At 35.1% G+C, this 18,892-nt stretch overlaps 2 protein-coding genes across 6 annotated transcripts; one reads left to right on the forward strand and one right to left on the reverse strand.

The window, feature by feature from the left end:
- Window positions 1-868: 868 nt before the first annotated feature.
- Window positions 869-11,167, reverse strand: LOC140814011 (uncharacterized). The gene is made up of 10 exons (XM_073172857.1): window positions 10,999-11,167; window positions 9,804-9,954; window positions 9,544-9,718; window positions 7,702-7,772; window positions 3,993-4,130; window positions 3,811-3,902; window positions 2,524-2,795; window positions 1,772-1,857; window positions 1,570-1,671; window positions 869-1,319 (listed from the first exon to the last, which is right to left on the reverse strand). Exons 1-10 carry the CDS (start codon window positions 11,109-11,111, stop codon window positions 1,158-1,160), a joined length of 1,362 nt encoding a protein of 453 aa, XP_073028958.1. The 5' UTR covers window positions 11,112-11,167; the 3' UTR covers window positions 869-1,157.
- Window positions 11,168-13,457: 2,290 nt separating this feature from the next.
- Window positions 13,458-18,784, forward strand: LOC140813687 (uncharacterized GPI-anchored protein At1g61900). 5 transcript variants are annotated; one of them, XR_012113998.1, is made up of 10 exons: window positions 13,459-13,773; window positions 13,880-13,944; window positions 14,274-14,396; window positions 14,976-15,830; window positions 16,452-16,697; window positions 16,791-16,805; window positions 17,733-17,879; window positions 18,114-18,161; window positions 18,389-18,549; window positions 18,637-18,784. XR_012113998.1 is itself a non-coding variant. In XM_073172323.1 (9 exons), exons 3-9 carry the CDS (start codon window positions 14,363-14,365, stop codon window positions 18,460-18,462), a joined length of 1,419 nt encoding a protein of 472 aa, XP_073028424.1. In that variant the 5' UTR covers window positions 13,459-13,773; window positions 13,880-13,944; window positions 14,274-14,362; the 3' UTR covers window positions 18,463-18,774. The 5 variants fall into 5 exon arrangements, 4 of the variants coding, with proteins under 4 accessions (XP_073028425.1, XP_073028424.1, XP_073028426.1 ...); XM_073172323.1 differs by having other exon boundaries at window positions 18,389-18,774; XM_073172325.1 differs by having other exon boundaries at window positions 17,739-17,879; window positions 18,389-18,771.
- Window positions 18,785-18,892: the final 108 nt, after the last annotated feature.

Here is an 18,892-nt window from a genome sequence, read left to right on the forward strand (position 1 = left end):
ATCTAGTATATTACAAAATCTTGATCCAAATATTGAATGAAATGGAAATATATAATCAATGAATATTTTATACTTCACACTTTTGATAACAATTAGGACATTTTCATAAGGCAAAAACTTATGTGAGACGGTCTCACAGGTCGTATTTGTGAGAGGGATCTCTTATTTGGGTCACCCATGAAAAAATATTACTTTTTATTGTGAATATGGGTAGGGTTGACCCGTCTCACAGATTATGATTCTTCGACTCACTCTTTTTCATAAAGCAACGTTTTCTGAATTTTAAGTCTAAATACAAATTTAAAGAGAACGATTTAATAGTCTAAATGGAGATGAATAAACGAATACGACAATTTCTCGTGCATACATACATATACATACATACATAATATATATATATATATATATATATATATATATATATATATATATATATATATCTTTTGTCGAAATTATCAAATTCAAATCAAAGTGGAAAATTTTGGAATAGTTCTTTAACCAAAATACTGGTTCCAGTTATTTTCTGCACGAGCTTTAATATAAGATGTATATAAAGACACCAAGAATTTACGAACTCAAATTCGAGTCCTTTTTTAGTAGTAGAGTTTTATAATTATTTAGAGCTCAAATTCAAATTTTATGTCGAACCAAACTCGAGTTCAAAATAGCCAAGTTTCGAGTTTTGGGTCGTCCAAAAAAATTGAGTTCAAACTCAGACATTAAAAAATTAGATACTATTTGCGTACTGTCTACCAATTTGCTCAGTAGCTAACTGTTCTTGGGTGAGGCTTTATTCAAGTCCCCGTTTGAAACAGAAATCCCAAGAGAAGAGAGATGAGGAAACGAGTTGAGTACATTTGTTGTCAGAGATTAACGAATTAGAATATTGCTAGCCAAGCAAAGCAACATCATCTCCAATACATGTGCTACATATATAATTATTTTACAACTGGTGAGTTTCAAAAACTAGTTTAGAGGCGAAATTTGGCGAAGTAAAAAGATGAACCAAAAAATGTAAGATTTCGTCCAAAATACAGAAGATGGGGACTCAAGTATGATTAAAAAACACAGGAAAGAGAGAAAATAAACTTGAGGTGCAAGAAGGTTGTCGACTATTTCACCGTCAGGTCAGGTGGGGTTGTGTCGGTCAGATCAGGTCAACCAGCTAGATGGCTTGGAGAATTGTTGAACATGGTATGCCACATATAAGCTTGTGAAAGCACCATCTCTAGCTCCACATGGCTCCACTTTTCTGTTGGAAGGTGCTGAAGATACATCACCATCTCCTGAAACTCAAGCTTCCTTAACTGATCCGACCACTGCAGATATACATGTGACAATATGCCTCATATCAACGCAATCGATTGTGAAAAAAATATGCGCATGGTAGCAGCAGCATACGGGATACATTATTGGTAATATAGATGTGTGCGTGCGCGTTACAAAATAGCTAGACTTAATTTAGGGGTGATTGCCATGGAAGAATGGAAGTACTATTATGTTTGGTTGGAAGATTGTGATATCATGCATGAATCAGGTTAAAAAAAATTCATGAGATGGCCAGCTCACCGTTAAAAGAAAGCTAGCAAAAATGTAGACGAGGAAATCGGGCAAAGCATCTCCTTCAGCAAGATATGTATCCCATAAACGAGTAACCAGATGAAATGGAATCTACAAAACATATAAGTCCATTCATTTTCTCAGTCACAGTGGACATAAAAGGGAACCAACCCAAGTACACATCAAATAAAAGAAATGCCAGCATCTAAACCTCGCGTATAAGAAGGCAATTGAACCAGCGGAAAGCAAATTGAAGAAATTCAAGACCCTGTTCCTCCATGTGCCTTGAAACAGGTTCTAATACATCCAGAAAACAAACAAGTCAAAAGAGCAAAGAATGAATTGAAGCACCATCATCAGACTGATAGAGAGAAGCTTTCGAGATGGAAACATTACTCTGAACTTTTATATAACTTTGGGTAATCACAATGAAATTTAAACATGCAGCAAAAAAAATTTAGATGTCACCATGACATTTTAACTCATTAGTGAATGAGAAGCATGAAAGTTTAACAATGTTTACGTACGACATCTGTTAATTACATGATCAATAGTGAATTGCTCATGGCACTCAACCTAGTATCGGCAAAAACTAACCTATCACATAGATTAACTTTCACCCACTCATCTGTAAACTTAATTCAAAGCATGCATTTAGATTTTTAGTTAATATATATAAAAACATTCAGACTATCAAACCATGCTGAACAAGACCATCTTTGCATCGAAGTTTTTGGCTTCTAGGAACAAAAATAATACAGCACATGATTATTTATTTAATTCAAATATTTCCTTAGTAAGCATAGAAATCTAAGACCGGGATTTTTAACTAATTGTGAAAAATGCTTCTATTTCATGGGAATATGGGCAAGATTACAATCTAAAAGGGATTGTTTTGTTTAAATGATACACAAATTTGAGAGAGAATGAGACTAAAGATGAATAAATTCGTGAAGGTCATACCATCAATCCTTCTAACCAATTCCTTCAGTTTGAACACAAGTCGCTGAATTCCAGGTTGAGCAAAAGTGTAATGGTCGTGCATACTGTCAAGAAGCTTTGATAAACACCAATAGCAGTCAGCTTCTACATTTGATATTGTTTCAGGAGAAAGACCAGCCATTGACCAAGTATCAACACTACCCTCGAAGTGTTCTGATAAAAAAACAACTATGAAAGGTGTAACAAGATCATTTATTCCTTGCACATAACCACTTGCAGGATGCCGTATAGCCCTGGAAGGGGAAAAGAAAAGAACTAAGAAATATGAACGTGGATAGAAAGAAATTGGGAAATAACAAAAAGGGGTAAAGTAAAGGCCAACTGCATGACTCGTAAAGATTATGATTGCAAAATTCTTAGAGAAGGTGCAGGAACAAGGCAACTAAAATATTTTTGTCATTACTTCAGGCATGGTGGCATAAATACCTGACTAGAGGTGTACACAAATCGAGCCGGTTTGAAAAATATTTGATTCGTATTAAAAATCATCAAATTCGGGCCGAACTTGAACATGTTCGAACTTTTTTCGAGCCTAATCCGAGCCCAGATTATTTTGTTTGATTGTTTGAGAGCTGCTTGTGTACTTTATTTTAATATTTAATTATTTATAAATATGATATAATTATATATTAAATAAATATTTTGAATCTTTATTTTCGAGTAGCTTGTGAATATGTCCAAATATTTCGAGCCAAACTCAAACTTGAACCTTGATTCAAACTAAATTCGAGCAAAAAATATTAAAATTTTCGAGAGCTATATGCCTATATCTAATTCAATCCTTTAAATTTTCTTCATATTTGGCTTTATTCCGATCTTTCAGACCCCTAATCTCAACTATTCGCGCAGTTGCACTTGAACAATTGATTTAAGGTTCAAAAAATTATATTAGGAAAGCAAGAATAGATATAGAAACAAGGCCAAAAACACAATCAACTGAGCCGACTGTGTAGCATTGTGTACAATTTTGTTCAAACTCTTTATGCATCATCATTGCTATCTTTTGGGACAGGAAATGTACTTTCACAGCATGTTGCTGTTGTTTCGGATTAGGATGCATCTATGCAAACTATTATACGATATTCATAGACAGCCATTTTTCCAGAATTATTCATTAAAAAAAGGAAATGGCATATTAATCACCTTCCCTAAATTAAATATTTTCTATGTGAGGGACCCACATAACGAGAGATTCTAAATAACACATAAAATAAAAGCAAACAATAAGTGCCCAAGAAAGTTTCTAACCATGTATACAGTATTCGCTCCAATGACTTTTGGACTTCTGCATGTTGAAAGAAAGAGACATCAGGGACTGTCCTGGGACAATCAACCGCAATCTGGAAAGTATAGAAGAATCGTAATTAATTAGGTACATGGCCACATGACAAACTAGTGATAACAAGCAAAAACAAATCACTTTATAAAACCTGACGAAGCATGTTAATCTCTTCATCTGTACGCTCTCTATCTGGAATATCGTAATATTGGGCAACACAATCAAGATATTCTAGGCGCTTTCTTCTCAGAATTCCCTCCCTTCTATCTGAATTAGAAGGTGCATATCCCTGTTGTCAGTTAGCTTTTTTAATTCAACAGATAATATTTGAGTGAAAATTCTAAAACCTGTGGAATGTGACAACAAACATTCGATGAAATCTGATGACATCTATTCTTTTTTTATTAGAAACTAATAATTTATTAAGTTAATAATAATTGATATTACAAAGCTAGTGGATGGGCAAACCACAGTCCATCCACTGATTAGCTAACTAGAACAAGTTCATAAGTAGATAAAACACCAGTCCCTAACTAGGTCGGATAAAAGTAAATGCTGAAACATTGGCACACTAGTCGTCCATTTTGCCACTGTGAATCTTATCTTCTCCCATAATTCCTCCGACGAGTCATCTTTGTCGCTGAAAATTCTGTTATTGCGCTCTATCCATATCGACCAAAAGGTGCAATGTACAATGATGTACCAAAAAATTCTTCTTCCCCTTTCATTGAGAAATCCGTTCTCCACAACAAACATATCTCTTGAAGATGTTGGAAAAATCCATTCGAATCCCAGGTGTTGCATAACCTTGATCCAAATTCGTCTTGTGAAAGAACAATGTAACAGCAGGTGGTCTTGATTTTCCTCACTTAGCTTGCACAAGCTGCACCACTGTGGGCGTAGAACGGTACTCGGCTGTCTCTTCTGTAAACTGTCACAAGTTTGCAATCTGCCCAAAGCCACTATCCAAGAAAAAACCTTTACCTTTTGTGGGATCAGTACTTTCAGATGTTTGTGAAATAAGGGAAAGATAGATTATCTGAACTTGGGAAAAAAGAATAGTAAAGAGAACTGACAGAGAAGACACCCGATGGCTCCCCTAGCCAAACCCTGACATCGACAGAACCCACACTCAAAGAAGCTGACTCTAAAATACCTAGAAGGGAAGTGTACTCACCCAACTCAACAACATTCAACCCTCTCCTGAACCTCACATCCCACTGAAAGGACGTAATTCCCTGACTCTTTGAAACCGAGTAAAATTGATCAATTGGTTTATTTGAAGATGAAGTGAGAAAAAAAAGGTGAGGAAAACGATCTTTGAAAGACAACCCACCCACCCACGTATCCTCCCAAAACCGCATTAAATTCCCTCCCTTTAGCACCATGCCAATCAAGTGTTGACAAGAAGAATGGGACAGAGAAATAAACTTCCAAGGACTTCAGAAAGTCGAATTCCTTGCCTCCCTTAAATCCCAACCATTGTCTTCAAAACCATAAATGTTTCCTACAACTCTTTTCCACATAGAATCTTTTTCTACCGCACATCTCCACCACCACTTCCCTAGCAGAGATTTATTCCTCATTCGAACACTCCCCAATCCTAAATCTCCCATCTCTTTTGGTTTGCACACTTGACTCCAATTAACCACATGGCAATGAGTCTCCCCGTCCGCACCGTCCCACAGAAAATTTCTCATTAAAGTTTCCATTTGCTTTGCTACGCGTTGTGGGACCATGAAAAGTGACATGTAGTAAGTAGGTAGTGCGCTCAACACCGACTTAATCAATGTTAGTCGACCGCCTCTAGATAAGAATGCCTTTGTTCCAACTTGCCAATTTATTTGACATCTTAGAAACCACGGGCCCAGATTCGGATTTCATGGGGTCTCCTCCCAAAGGTGCACCTAGGTATTTAATCGGCCACTGTTCTTTCTTACAACCCACCACTTCCGCTAGACTGTCTACCTCTTCATCAGATCGATTCAGTCCCAATAATGAACTTTTGTCGAGGTTTATTTTAAGTCCCGATTTTGAGCAAAAAAATTTTATTAGTTCGACCCAAACCATCAATCACTAAGTTAAACAGAAAAGGGGATAATGGGTCTCCTTGTCTGAGACCCCTTCCCCCCTTGAACTTCCCCCTTGGTCTACCGTTGATAAAAATTGAGTACGAGACATTAGAAACGCAACCCCTGATCCACTTCCTCCACTTAACCCCAAAGCTCTTCTTTAGAAGCACAAAGTCTAGAAATCGCCAGTCCACATTGTCATATGCCTTTTCCAAATCGACTTTCAGTATCCATCTTTTTTTTCTTTTTCCTTCTGTACTCCTCCACAACTTCGTTTGCTACGAGACAACAGTCTGTAATCTGTCTACCTCGAATGAAAGCGCACTGATTTTCAGCCACTGTTTTGCTCATAACTTTCTTCAATCGATTAGTCAAGACCTTTGCCAAAATTTTGTACAAACTTGTGATTAGACTGATAGGTCTGAAATCTTTAATCTTCGTTGCATCTTTTTTCTTTGGGATCAAGCAAATGTACGTTTCATTTGTTTTCCACTGACGATACCGTCGTCGTAGAATTCAGCAAACACTTTGAGTAGATCATCTTTAATCGTATCCCAACTCTTTTGGTAAAATGCTAAAGTAAATCCATCCGGCCCCGGAGCTTCTGCACCATCACATTCAAGCACCGCTCCCCTGATCTCCTCCTCCGAGAAAGGCCGTTCCAACTGCTCGGCCTCCATCAAAGTAATTGGCCTCCATTCCACCCCGTCTAGACCCAATCCATCCTCTTCTGATTTTTTGTATAACTGATTATGGAACCCAATGATTTCATTCTCAATCTTTAAGTCATCTGAAATCAGTGACCCATCCTCCAACTCTATTTTGTCTATCGTCGCTCTGTTTCTCCTACTCTTCAAAAAAGAATGGAAGAATTTGGAGTTTTGATCCCCATCTTTCAACCATTTTACTTTTGCCTTCTGACCCTCCGTCTGTAATTTCAAATGATCATTGTCTCCAACTCACATCTCACATCTCCTCGCGTCTCATTTAGTTGCTCTGATCACATTCCTTCCACCTCTCGCTCGTCTAGCCGGCTAATCTTATTCCTTAATTCCGAAATTTTGTAATCTACATTTCCGAAAACCTCTTTATTCCAATGTAGAACCCTGTTTTTTGTTTCTTTGAGTTTCATCATAAACTTATAATCTTCCCATCCTTAAGTGTTCCCACTGCCCCACCATTCTTCGAGAGACTCTTTAAAATTATTGTGCGTCAACCAGACATTTTCGAATCTGAATGGAGATGGTCCCCATTTCAACCTTGTGGTGTCAAATATTATCGGGTGATGATCAGAGGTGATTCTCGACACCGCTGTTTGTCTGTAATATGGGAAAAGGTCCTTCCAACCCCCAGAAATAAGGAACCTATCTAGCTTTAAGGACTTCTAAACCTCATTTACTGCTCTGTGTCATGTATTTGGCATATGCAGATTTAAAAAAAATCTAGCTTTAAGGACAAACACACCAATGCCTGACCAAATAATGGAGCTGGAAATGAATACCAGATTATTACTAATAAAAATAAAAAGGCCCAAATACCAGTCAAATCTAAGGAAACCTAATCTAATCGGTTCTCTGATTGCTGTTATTGTTGCTCAACTATTCCTAAACGGTCCAAATAGGCCGTATACTGCTTACATTTATGTGGAAGATAATATGCGGCAGTTCATATTTCTAAAGACATTTGGTTAAAAAATTCAAAAAATATAATCTAACATCTACATCTATATATTTATAAATTATAATGCTCCCATCTAAAGAATAATACTCAGTTTGAAATTAGGCATACCAAGAGAAGTCTCCATACAGTTGGACGCAAATACGGAGGCACACCACTCCACGCTAATTCACGCAATTTTTCTGCAAGATGAGGGGGTATTAACATATTGACGAATAGAGGAAATTAGAGCATAAATTCCACATTATGACAATATATCAGCCGAGATGGCATAAATTCCAAATATGAACCAAATTCCAAATACAAACCAAAGCAACAATAGAGATCTTAATCAGCTGCGGCCAATATTTCATATTGTTATCTGGAAGACCGCATGTTACAGATAAATAATTTTATGTCATAAGTAAGAAAAATAAAATAGATATAAAAAATTCACGGAATATTATAGATGCTTCTACAAGCAGCAACTCCAAATCCCATAGTCAACTTAATCTCCCATCTGCTTTCAGACGGGCCAGATGAAAAAATGTCCAACAATGTACAAGAAATATCTTAGCAATATGAGTCCAATAATTATGATGGCGCAATGTCCAAAATTAGTGAAGAATGTAAGCTTCGACTTCTTCAAAATGAGATATCAATACTTATCTAATTCAGCTTGGACATGCAGTAGCTACTTCTTTCCATATGACAGATGCAGTCTAAATCAAGTCCCAGTCTTTCCTTTATTGGGTCCTTCCATTGTCAAAACTCAGTCCATTACTAGTATTTCCACGCCGTAAAATGTTCCCAATTAACATTCGATCATCACATCGATTATACTCATTCTACATCACAACTCAGATGGCCTTTAACACTGCCTAAAGTGACTTCAAGAAATGTTTAGCATAAGATTGACCTATAAGCAGAATTTTTTATAAGAAGCGATATTATATTGATAAATAAAATTAACTACAAAAAGCGAACACAAGGTCCGCATAAAGCAAAGCGAGACTCATAGTTAAAATAGATTAACATAATACTAGACCCCAATTTCTATACAGATCTGAGACCGATAACGATTTGAACTCTGTATTCCTCTAACTCCGGCATGAAGCTCTGAATTTAATCTTGTCTCAACACTCCTCTATCGAGTTTTCTTGATCTTCAAAAGTTCTCCCATTCCTCTCCATCCACACGGACCGACTCAAACAGTGAATCGCCACATCCCAAAAAATTCTGCCCCTCCTCCCCAAATCCCGTCCGAGATCCGATTGATAAGCAGAAATTGGTACAAGCATTGAGTGATGTTCCAAAGAATTGGACATCAGAAAATCATTTCAAATAAATAATTGAGTTACTACAACTAGAGTTTGAGGTGCATTCAAAGGAAAACCTGTCAGTGTATGAATGCTCATACATTTGCTTACATATGATTTGTGATAGAGCTAAAACATTGCATGCAGCCTTAAAGAATCTTTATTTCAACTGAATTTTAGCAAAAGATTCGAAAACAATACCAAAATGAAGATTCAACAGCATCTGCACATAATCTGTTATTCACAAACATTTAGCTAAATAATTTTTAGTCAATCCAGACTCATGCTATGCTGCAAATGAAAATCAAAAGGTGGAACATGTAAGAATATATCAGCAGGAGTAACTATTAACTATATTTAGTTCAATTGACTGGTCATGTTTCTGTGGAGCACATCAATTTATTGAAAAGCGGCCATATAGACGGACATCAGGCTATAAGTCTATGATTGAAAAACATTTTTCTATTCAAATCAAAAGGACAAGAGTAGATTGCATATTAAATTTATCTAAAGCCATATTCTCAAGTATCAAAATTTAGGAACAGTATGACCACATAACTGGCGATACCAATATAAAAATCATTAATTATACTAAGGTTACAAACGGACAAAAGGCTAAAAATACAACTAATACTAAAAATCAATTTTGCGATACCTAATGTTACGGTCACTCCAGACAATTCCTTGGTAAACTTCATTAGCCTTGCAGAATCAGTAGCTCTGGCTCCCATTGAGGACTTCTGGATCTCTTTTGATGTGGTTTCGCTACCCATAGTTGTATGGCTAACAGATGAACTGGCATTTGTATTGTTTCTGTTTTGGAGTTCGTTCTACATGCATGAATAATAACTAAAAAGTTGAATAAAAAAGAAGTTTCTTGGGCAGGAGAAAATGGAAATATACAGATAATAATACCTCAGTAGATTCCTCCACTTGTTCGCCATGCTCAAAATCACTATCTGAATATCTTCTGCCGGTGTTTGGCGAATAAAAACCCGATTGATCCAAAGGCTCTGATCTCCGCGTTATCAATACTTTACCAGGGAAACTCCGACCCTTAAGCAATCTATGCATCTTAGAATATATAAGGTACTGAACATTTTAAAGTCTATGAAACAAGTAGAGTAGTAAAGTATCATAGAACCGTTGTTAGTATCACAACAGCTTATTTAATGTAATTCAGATCAAAGAGGCCAAAATCTATCAGAATAAAATAGAGTACACACATAGCGAACAACTATCCCATGGGAATGTGGGATAATTGATTAATTTATATTGCAAGTTAAAACAATACACAAGTAAAATTTAAAATGGACAAATCAATGATACAGTGCATCACACCAGGACCATCTAAATTCAATTCGTCCTGGGCACAGAAACAACAGAAAATCATTCAAAAGGTCCTAAAGAAAGTGCGCAATACTATCAATTGATCATATGAAAACAGGCTAGCCAACTAAAGTAAAAGCTCACACTGAGCAAACTTCACAGTTTACAGGGTGCAGATGGAGCCAACAGAAGGAAACTTTAATACCATTCAAAGGAGATAAAGTAGACAGACACCTATTCACTCCTTTCATAACTTGCACCAGAGAGCAAGTATAATCTAGACAAAGTAATGGTGGATTCGAGATTTGTTGGGTCAAGCACCCTCGATTTTAAATAACTAATTTAACTATGATACAGAGTTTCTTGAGGAAGAATATCAAATATCTCTAAGCTTAACATAAGAAAATGATACAAAATGGTGCCAGTCTAGCTAAAAATATTAGTCTTGAAATCGCATTAACACTCGAGAATTAAAAATATATATCCATCGAAGTTGAAAGCAAACAATGAAAAGCGGAATTGGTGCCCACACAAAGTCACAGACTCCACGATCTCGTGAATTCAGCTGAATAAGAACAAAAAACTTCACCACATTCAATCACCAAACCTAAAGCTTAAATCCCACAAACCCATCGAAACTTTTATAACACATATTCGATTGGGCAGTCATATACAGCATGTCATTGAGCAGATCACTAAGTTAACCGAGTGAAATCGTGGAATATTCTATCATAAATTGCCGGATCTGAACTGTGCAAAATCAATCTACATGCATACATACCCTTGTACATTTCTGAGAGTTTGATTGAATCTGGAATCAAGTGTGGAAGATAAAGAAGACGAATCTTTGTTTCGATCCTCTTCTCGATCGTTACTATTGCTGCTGTGCCTCATGCTTTCCCAGTTCGTTCTCTTGTTTATGGAAATCGAAGTGAAATAATACAACGGGGCAACGTTTGTCAAGTTAGAAGGTGGATAACCACCACAGGGCCTGGCCCGATCCATCCGAGACTGTTGGCCCGGGAGTTGTAAGCATATGTAAATTAGAACTAATATTTTTTTTATGATTTTAATATAAAAATGCTAATGAATCGAAAGTTAAATGATTTTATTTTTCCCACTTTGCAATTATTTAAGAAGTTATGATTATCGTCACAATTTTATTATAAATCTAATGTTAATGCAATTTGTGTTGAGTAAGTAATGCGGTTTATTTAAATCAAGAAGTGTGAAAGTTTGTTTTTTTTTAGCTTGGAAGCCCGCAACATAACTTTCGATGTACAGTGGATAATTCTAGGATAGCGCAACGTCCTATAAATCACGTTAGTTAGATAAACTGCATTGGACAATTCCTATGAGACAAATTCAACCGATAAGACGCTGATAAGGGAATCAAACTCTTAACCATTAATCAAACGTTTCATCTACGAATGTTTAATCGAATTAGAAATATGTCATTGTTAAACAGTTGATAAAACAAAATAATCTCATAAATAAATACTTAAAATACAATTTTTGTATTTGATATGTGAGATTGAAAGTAACATTTTTAGGTGCGATTATACAAATCTAGGTTCACACGAGGCATAGAAGTGAACAATGAATATTTGAGATACAACGAGCTCATATGTTTTAGTAGTAATAATAATAATAATTAAAACAATTTATGATTTTAAATAATAAAAAAGTATTATAAATAGGAATTTTTTAAATTATTTTAGGGAGCTGGGGTCCACTGGCCCTGGTTTTCAATGGTTTGAGAGCCCGACAGCTTAGAAAATGTTTAATTTTTTTATTTATTAATATTTAATTTTTTTTATGACTAGGTATCATGTGTGAGACGGGTCCATTCTATCTATATTCACAATAAAAAGTAATATTCTTAGCATAAAAAGTAAGGGGGGTGTATTCAATGTGAGAAATTTATTGACTTTTAATGACTTTTGTAGATTTTAAAAATCTAGAGGTATTCAATCAAGACTTTTGCATACTCTATAGAAGTCTTGTGGTATTCAAAATAGACTTTCATGGAGTTTTAAAAAGTCAAGTGGTATTCAACATTGACTTTTATAAACTCTATAAAAGTCTATATGTATTCAAATTTTCCATGGACTTTTAATAACTCCATGGAATTGATTGACATACAAACATTAAAGCCTAAGGTACAACTACAAATTGTAAAAAATTGTATTTGGTTCACCCCAAAGATTTGAATGGATTTTTAAAACTTCTAACTCTCTCTGTCGCTTCACATCACATATCTTCATATCTTCTCTCCTCTCATCTATTTCTATTACTCTCTCAAATTTTCGAAGTGTATCTCTATATATATTTTCATCTTTCTTTTTCAAATTTTTCATTTTTTGGCTGATTGTTCATTTAATAATTTTTTTTATTTTAATAACACGTGGAAATTTTGAATTATAGAATTGATTTTGTGATTTTTAATTTATGATTTATACAAATTAATGTAATATTCAATAATAATAAAAGATGATCAAAAAAATGTTGTTTAATTCTTAATAATTGAATAGTTTCGTAACAACAATGATTTTTTAAATTCATTTTCGTATTTTTAATTAATATGTAAGCTATGATATTTTTATACAAAATTATATTCACACAATAATAAATAATATTATTTTTACATTTATATTATCAATTTAAAAATAAGATTACATGTTAATCAATTGATGTATTTTAAAAAATTTACAAACATGCATATAAACCCACATATATATACATGTAAAGATTAAACGATTTAACTTTTAAATAATTAAATTTATTTATTAATATAAATATTAAAAATAATTTCAAATTGAATATGTTATATATGTCAATTAATTATTGGTTCAAAGAAATTAATAAAAAATCACATGTTAGTTATGTACAAAATTTATAAAATTCTATAAAAAAAAATCTACAAAAGTCTATAAAAATCTTGCAAAAAAGTCTACATAAATCTGTTTATAAATCTGTGAGATTCCATAAAAGTCAATAAAAATTTATCAAATCCATAAAAGTCCATCATTTAAAAAAGTCATTAAAAGTCATCAAAACTCTGAATTGAATACACCCCACTAATACTTTTTCATGGATTATCCAAATAAAGATTCATCTCACAAAATATGACCCGTGAGACCGTCTCACACAAGTTTTTGTTTTTTTTATTTATTAATAATTTTGAAAGGATTTAATTTTTAATTTATTTACTTATAATTATTTGTATTATTTTTAAAAAACAAGACTGCAAAACTCAATAATTCCCAAAATTCAGTCTATCCCTTCACTCGTCCAGAAAAACCCTCGACCACCATCGGTTCCAACACCTCCGTCCTCCGCCACCGGTACAGCGAAGATCACACGTGCCTCACTTTTTTTGTTGTTGCACCTTTCAAAACGCGATTCCAGATATCAGAGACGCCGTCTACTGTTCCTCCGCCTTCGTCGCCTCCAGGCTCCACCCTCCTTTCTCCGCCTCAGCCGCTTCCACCCTAGTCACATCTTAATTTTCCCACCTTTCACTCGTGCATATTGACACTTCATCTCTTGCTGGGTACGTTAAAATTAGATTTTGTTATGGATTTTTAAATTTGTGTTGTAATTGCAGATCTACTTTATATTTTCTTACTCGTTTGTTTTGGTTTGATCTCCTGTCGCAGCTTGGTTTTTCAACTAATTTCGAATCTCTTCAAATCCTATGAAACTCCGGGTTGCCAAACAGAGGGTAAGGATGATGGATTTTAGATTTGCCTCTTCGTTTTAGCAAAACTGATACGACGGATAGTCAGTTTCTTTTTTCTTTTAACTAATTTTTTCAATGTAAGTTGAATATCAGTTGAGTTATCAGTGAATTCAGTTGTGTAGATGAAAGTTCCAAAATTAGTAAATAGGACAATGTATTAAAGAAGAACCTGCGAGAATTTTCAGATGGTGCCATGAAGTGTGAAATGACGTTGTGTACTTATTTTGTGAGAGGCAATGCTTCGGGTATTTCTATACGACCTTTACATATATCAAAGTTTGACATGTTGTCTTGTTTAACTTGTTTAATAGGTATATTGACGGCCTATCAAGTTTGATTTTGTATTGCCATGTGGAGTAATATCACTAGTTCTCATGTTTCCTGATGGTTCGGGGGTGTTATGGATTGTTCGAAAACTGCTATTTATGTCAAGGGTAAGCTACCTTAAACTTTATTTTTAGTATTTTTGGATGAGCAATGTTCTGTATATTGTGGAAAAGGAGTCATGGAAATGTTTGTGTATCTTATTCTCCGATTATGCCCTCTAAAAGCAATGATACTGTTGACTTCTGCTAAGTCATATGATTAAGGTCAAATAAAGTATTATACAACTTAGTTGTCATTGAAGCATTTATGATATCATTTGGAGCAATAATTGCCTGGCTAAGAGAACGATTGAAGTGTGTAGCTTGAATTGTTACTAGGTATAGTTTTTGTAAAGCAGCTAACAATCAATCCTATGATTGGTATTAAAGCCTAATGTCACTTAATCGACTCTTACGCATTTCGTGATGTAAAAGTGTTGGTAAATAATAATTGGCCATGTTGGGAAAACAATCGGAATGTGTCGCTTGGATTTCTGAACTGCTTAAAAAGATTTTAGTTAAATTGTTACCACTATCTCCACCACTGCTATGCCTGTGACATTACTAAAGCTGCTATTTAGTGTTTATCTATGCAAATAAAATGATTTCTAATGTTCTGATTCGGATTCGTGTTTGATGGGTTTGCAGGCTCTTGGCTCCATTGGTTATTACCATTGATTTTCTGGTTGTCTAGCTTTAAGAATGTTCTGGTTCTGCTGGCAGAAGCAGAGGGCACTCACTTTTCTTCAGTTTCCGTGTTAGCTAGTCCACCGAATACCGGAAGCTTTGAGCCCATTGAAATATCTCCAGCTGTTATCCCACACCATTCATTTCCCGTTGGATCTTTGCCACCGATGTATCCAACCCATCCGAATACGTACGATCCAGTCTTGACTGGAAGATGCCCTGTAAATTTTTCTGCCATTTCGAATATCATGGAAATAACAGCATCTGACTGTAATCAGCCGTTAGCAGCAGTTGTAGGAAATGTGATATGCTGCCCACAGTTTAGTAGCTTGCTCCACATATTTCAAGGATTTTACAGTGCCGGTTCTGATAATTTAGTCTTACAAAATGCAGTTGCTGATGATTGTTTTAAAGATATCGTCAGTATACTAGCCAGCAGAGGAGCCAACAGTTCGATACCTACAATATGCTCAACAAAATCTTCAAATCTTACTGGAGGTTCTTGTCCTGTGAAGGGCATCACAGATTTTGAGAAAATGGTGAACACAAGTAAAATATTGGAGGCTTGCAGCGTAGTTGATTCTCTGAAAGAATGCTGTAGACCAATTTGTCAGCCCGTTATAATGGAGGCCGCGCTTAAGATATCCGGAATGCAGTCATTCATGAATGATAAAAAGAACATAGTAGGACTGCCAGATCACGGAGACATGATTAATGATTGCAAAGGGGTGGTTTATTCATGGGTCGCAATGAAACTTTCTCATGATTCTGCCAACAAAGCATTCCGAATATTGTCCTCCTGCAAGGTTAACAGAGGTTTGTTATTGTCTGTTTCACGTTTATTTATAAGTTGCTTCAGATCGTGTCCAAAAGGACATCATTTTATATGCACTCTCACCAGCAACTTCACACAGCTAATCATCACAAGCTATTTGTGTGACTACTAACCGCTGCTTATTAATTATTCTGTTGCCTTTTGTGTATTTTTGTATTGTCAAGATTGACATGATTGATTACAGCATATACTAAATGTGCCCTAACAACATGTAGTTTATGAATTTTTGTGATATGCATGTACTCAACTCGACATAGAATATTCTGTATTTCAGGATCTATTTCATACGGTGATCTGTAGTATTCAAAACCAAGATATAGTGAGCAAACATTGCATTAAGCAACTATTACTATCCTAAGAGGATGGGTAAATATAGATTAGTTTGGGACACAGTAAAATATATGGGAGGTTCAATTATAAATTCAGAATATATTATTTGATTTTTAACTGTATCTTCTAAAGTTCCCTTGCGTAACCTAGATTTAAATATATTATGAATTTCATGTGGAGTCTTTGAGATTCATTTGTTGAAAGATTGTTTTGTAATATTGTGTTACCGATGAATAAGCTTGTTTTGTAACCATTTGCCTTTTGGAATGTAGCTTGTCCCTTGGAGTTAAAACAGCCTTCCGATGTGATTGCCGCATGCAAAAATGTCGCTGCCCCCAGCCCTTCATGTTGCAGCTCATTGAGTTCTTACATAGCGGGGTTACAGCGGCAAATGTTGATAACAAATCGGCAAGCAATATTATGTGCGACTTCTTTTGGGTCTATGCTGCAAAAAGGTGGGCTAATGACAAACATTTATGAGCTTTGTGATGTGGACCTGAAAGATTTTAGTCTCCAAGGTCAGAATTTGTTTTGTTTTTATTGTTCAATCTATCAAGAGAAATCATTTTTTCACTGATCAGTTTCGCTATTTTGTTTTTCTGCTGGAGCAGCATATGGTCAACAAGGTACTCTTTTCTTCCTGCTTTTTTTACATGTTCTTTTGTATTTGTTTACATTCATATGTTTATGTACTACGTATTTATGTTGGGGTATTGGATGCGTTTCTGTTTGTTATTTAATCTACTCCCGCTTCGTTATTTCCTTTATACTATGACTGGGACTGATCAGAAGATGGGAATTTGGAAAAGTAGGAAGAACACGGAGGGCTTGTTTGGTTTGATTTAGGGAGTCACGGAATTAAGCTATATGGTTTGTTTTTGTCTTGGGAAAATATAATTGTTACTGCAAATGTCAAATCATGTAAAAAATTATTCAATTAAAGAAATATGAAATTTTTATATATTACAATTTGGATTTATGATATAATAATATATTCTTTTGAGTAGTGATGAAAGTGAGTTATAAGAATGATTATCTAGAAAAATGTGAGAAAGATGGCTTATGTAATCCGCGAGTTTTAGGGATTAGTATATCTGAGAAGATTTTTTCACCGAAAATGTTTGGGTGGATTAATTAAGTGAAAATGAGGGCCTTTCTCTTGCCATCTTCAGTTGTAATTATTCAGAAATCTAATTTTCAATTTCCGATGTATATATATATTGCGGTAAAATTCTTTGTGACACAAGATCAAATTCTATCGAGAAACACAATCATGGAATATAGATCATCTACTATCACGCTTCTATTTGAGCTCTTCTTCTTGTCCTTTTTTTAAAGGAATTGTTCTTGTTTTTCAAGTCAATACTTTTGGCAAACACCGGTGCCAGCTTTAGGCCTTTCAGTTTGTATGTGACGAGAAATTTAAGTCTAATTCTCGAATTCCGACGGTTTTAGTTCTAAGAGAAACATGTAATTCTGGAACTTCTTTAGCAATGTTTAGCAATCAATGGGACAGTTACACGACCAATTTTGACAGAATTTTCTCTTGTAAGATGCAGGATGCTTACTTGGGAGCTTACCGGCAAATATGGTTTATGATAATTCAACAGGTTTCAGCTTTACTTGTGATTTAACTGACAATATTGCAGCTCCATGGCCATCATCATCATCAGTCACAACAATATCTCTTTGTGCCCCAGGTAATTAGTTTTAGAAGCTCTCAATTTATTGGGATTTTTCGATGCTGCACCCAGTTATATATATTCCGATCGCGTTGATTATTTTTGGATCATGCAAGTTCGGCACGATCCAACTGTGTCAATGCTCTCAGTTTATGTCACACCAACTGTAGTGCAGAAAGGGTTGCTAATTTCTTCCTTGCTGTGATAATTTGTTAAAAAGACTATGTTCTAATTAGTTCTGCTTGAATTCAGAAATGTCGTTGCCAGCTCTACCTACATCAAAAACTTTGGGTAATCCTGGTGCGTGATTCTGTTGAGCATGAGACATTTAGTTTATATGTTATGTAAACAAATCGAGCTTTAACCGATCATTTATAATTTTTCAAGCACACGCATAGGCTCAGTTATTCGAGCTTGTGCACCACTCATCGAGTGGCAATTACTTGCTCAATGAAGTATACTGTAATCTATCAAGTAGTTATTCGTTCATTTTTTGAAAGCGACGGCTTCATTGTCCTGTGATGCAGGTTGGCCTGGCGGTGGGGTGAATCTACTTGTACCCATTTTTTGGACTTTTGTTATCAGTACATTACTGCTCTAGAGGGATTGCTTAGCTGAGAATTGTAGGGGTGGTTTAGAGTTACCGAGGAACTGTCGCTGCTTCCGTGTATATCCGGGCATCGATCATGTATATCATATCTTTCTTTTTCTTTGGGGGTTATTTTTTAATGTTAATTTTATTTATTTTTTTAATGATGTTTTGTGTAATTTGAAGGATTGGAGAATGTGGTTTTCTCTGGGAAGATGATAGACCTTATGATGGTCATGGTGCATAATTAATTTTCAGGAAATTCCTACGTATAATACAGCCGCACACTGACAGAATATTGGAAGAACATGGGTGATTTTGAAGTGGAAAATAGTTGATGGAATAAATATCTTTCTTTTGCTAAATAAAGTAAGGGAAATTGAATACAATCTTGGAAATTTATATTTTAAAAATTGATATTAGTCTCTTATTTTTCAAAGTT

This window comes from Primulina eburnea, chromosome 15 (genome assembly GCF_022965805.1).
Source record: "Primulina eburnea isolate SZY01 chromosome 15, ASM2296580v1, whole genome shotgun sequence".
NCBI lineage: Eukaryota > Viridiplantae > Streptophyta > Magnoliopsida > Lamiales > Gesneriaceae > Primulina > Primulina eburnea.

What these genes read in the sequence shown, in the direction of transcription:
- LOC140814011 (XM_073172857.1), bottom strand. Translation starts at nt 11,111, where the DNA reads ATGAGGCACAGCAGCAATAGTAACGATCGAGAAGAGGATCGAAACAAA. An exon ending in TGGAGTGACCGTAACATTAG is followed by an intron (nt 7,773 to 9,543) that starts GTATCGCAAAAT and finishes CTCATCTTGCAG; the next exon opens with AAAAATTGCGTGAATTAGCG. An exon ending in ATTGGTTAGAAGGATTGATG is followed by an intron (nt 1,858 to 2,523) that starts GTATGACCTTCA and finishes TGGATGTATTAG; the next exon opens with AACCTGTTTCAAGGCACATG.
- LOC140813687 (XM_073172324.1), top strand. Translation starts at nt 14,363, where the DNA reads ATGGATTGTTCGAAAACTGCTATTTATGTCAAGG. An exon ending in CCAAGGTCAGAATTTGTTTT is followed by an intron (nt 16,713 to 17,732) that starts GTTTTTATTGTT and finishes TTCTCTTGTAAG; the next exon opens with ATGCAGGATGCTTACTTGGG. An exon ending in AATATCTCTTTGTGCCCCAG is followed by an intron (nt 17,880 to 18,113) that starts GTAATTAGTTTT and finishes GCTTGAATTCAG; the next exon opens with AAATGTCGTTGCCAGCTCTA.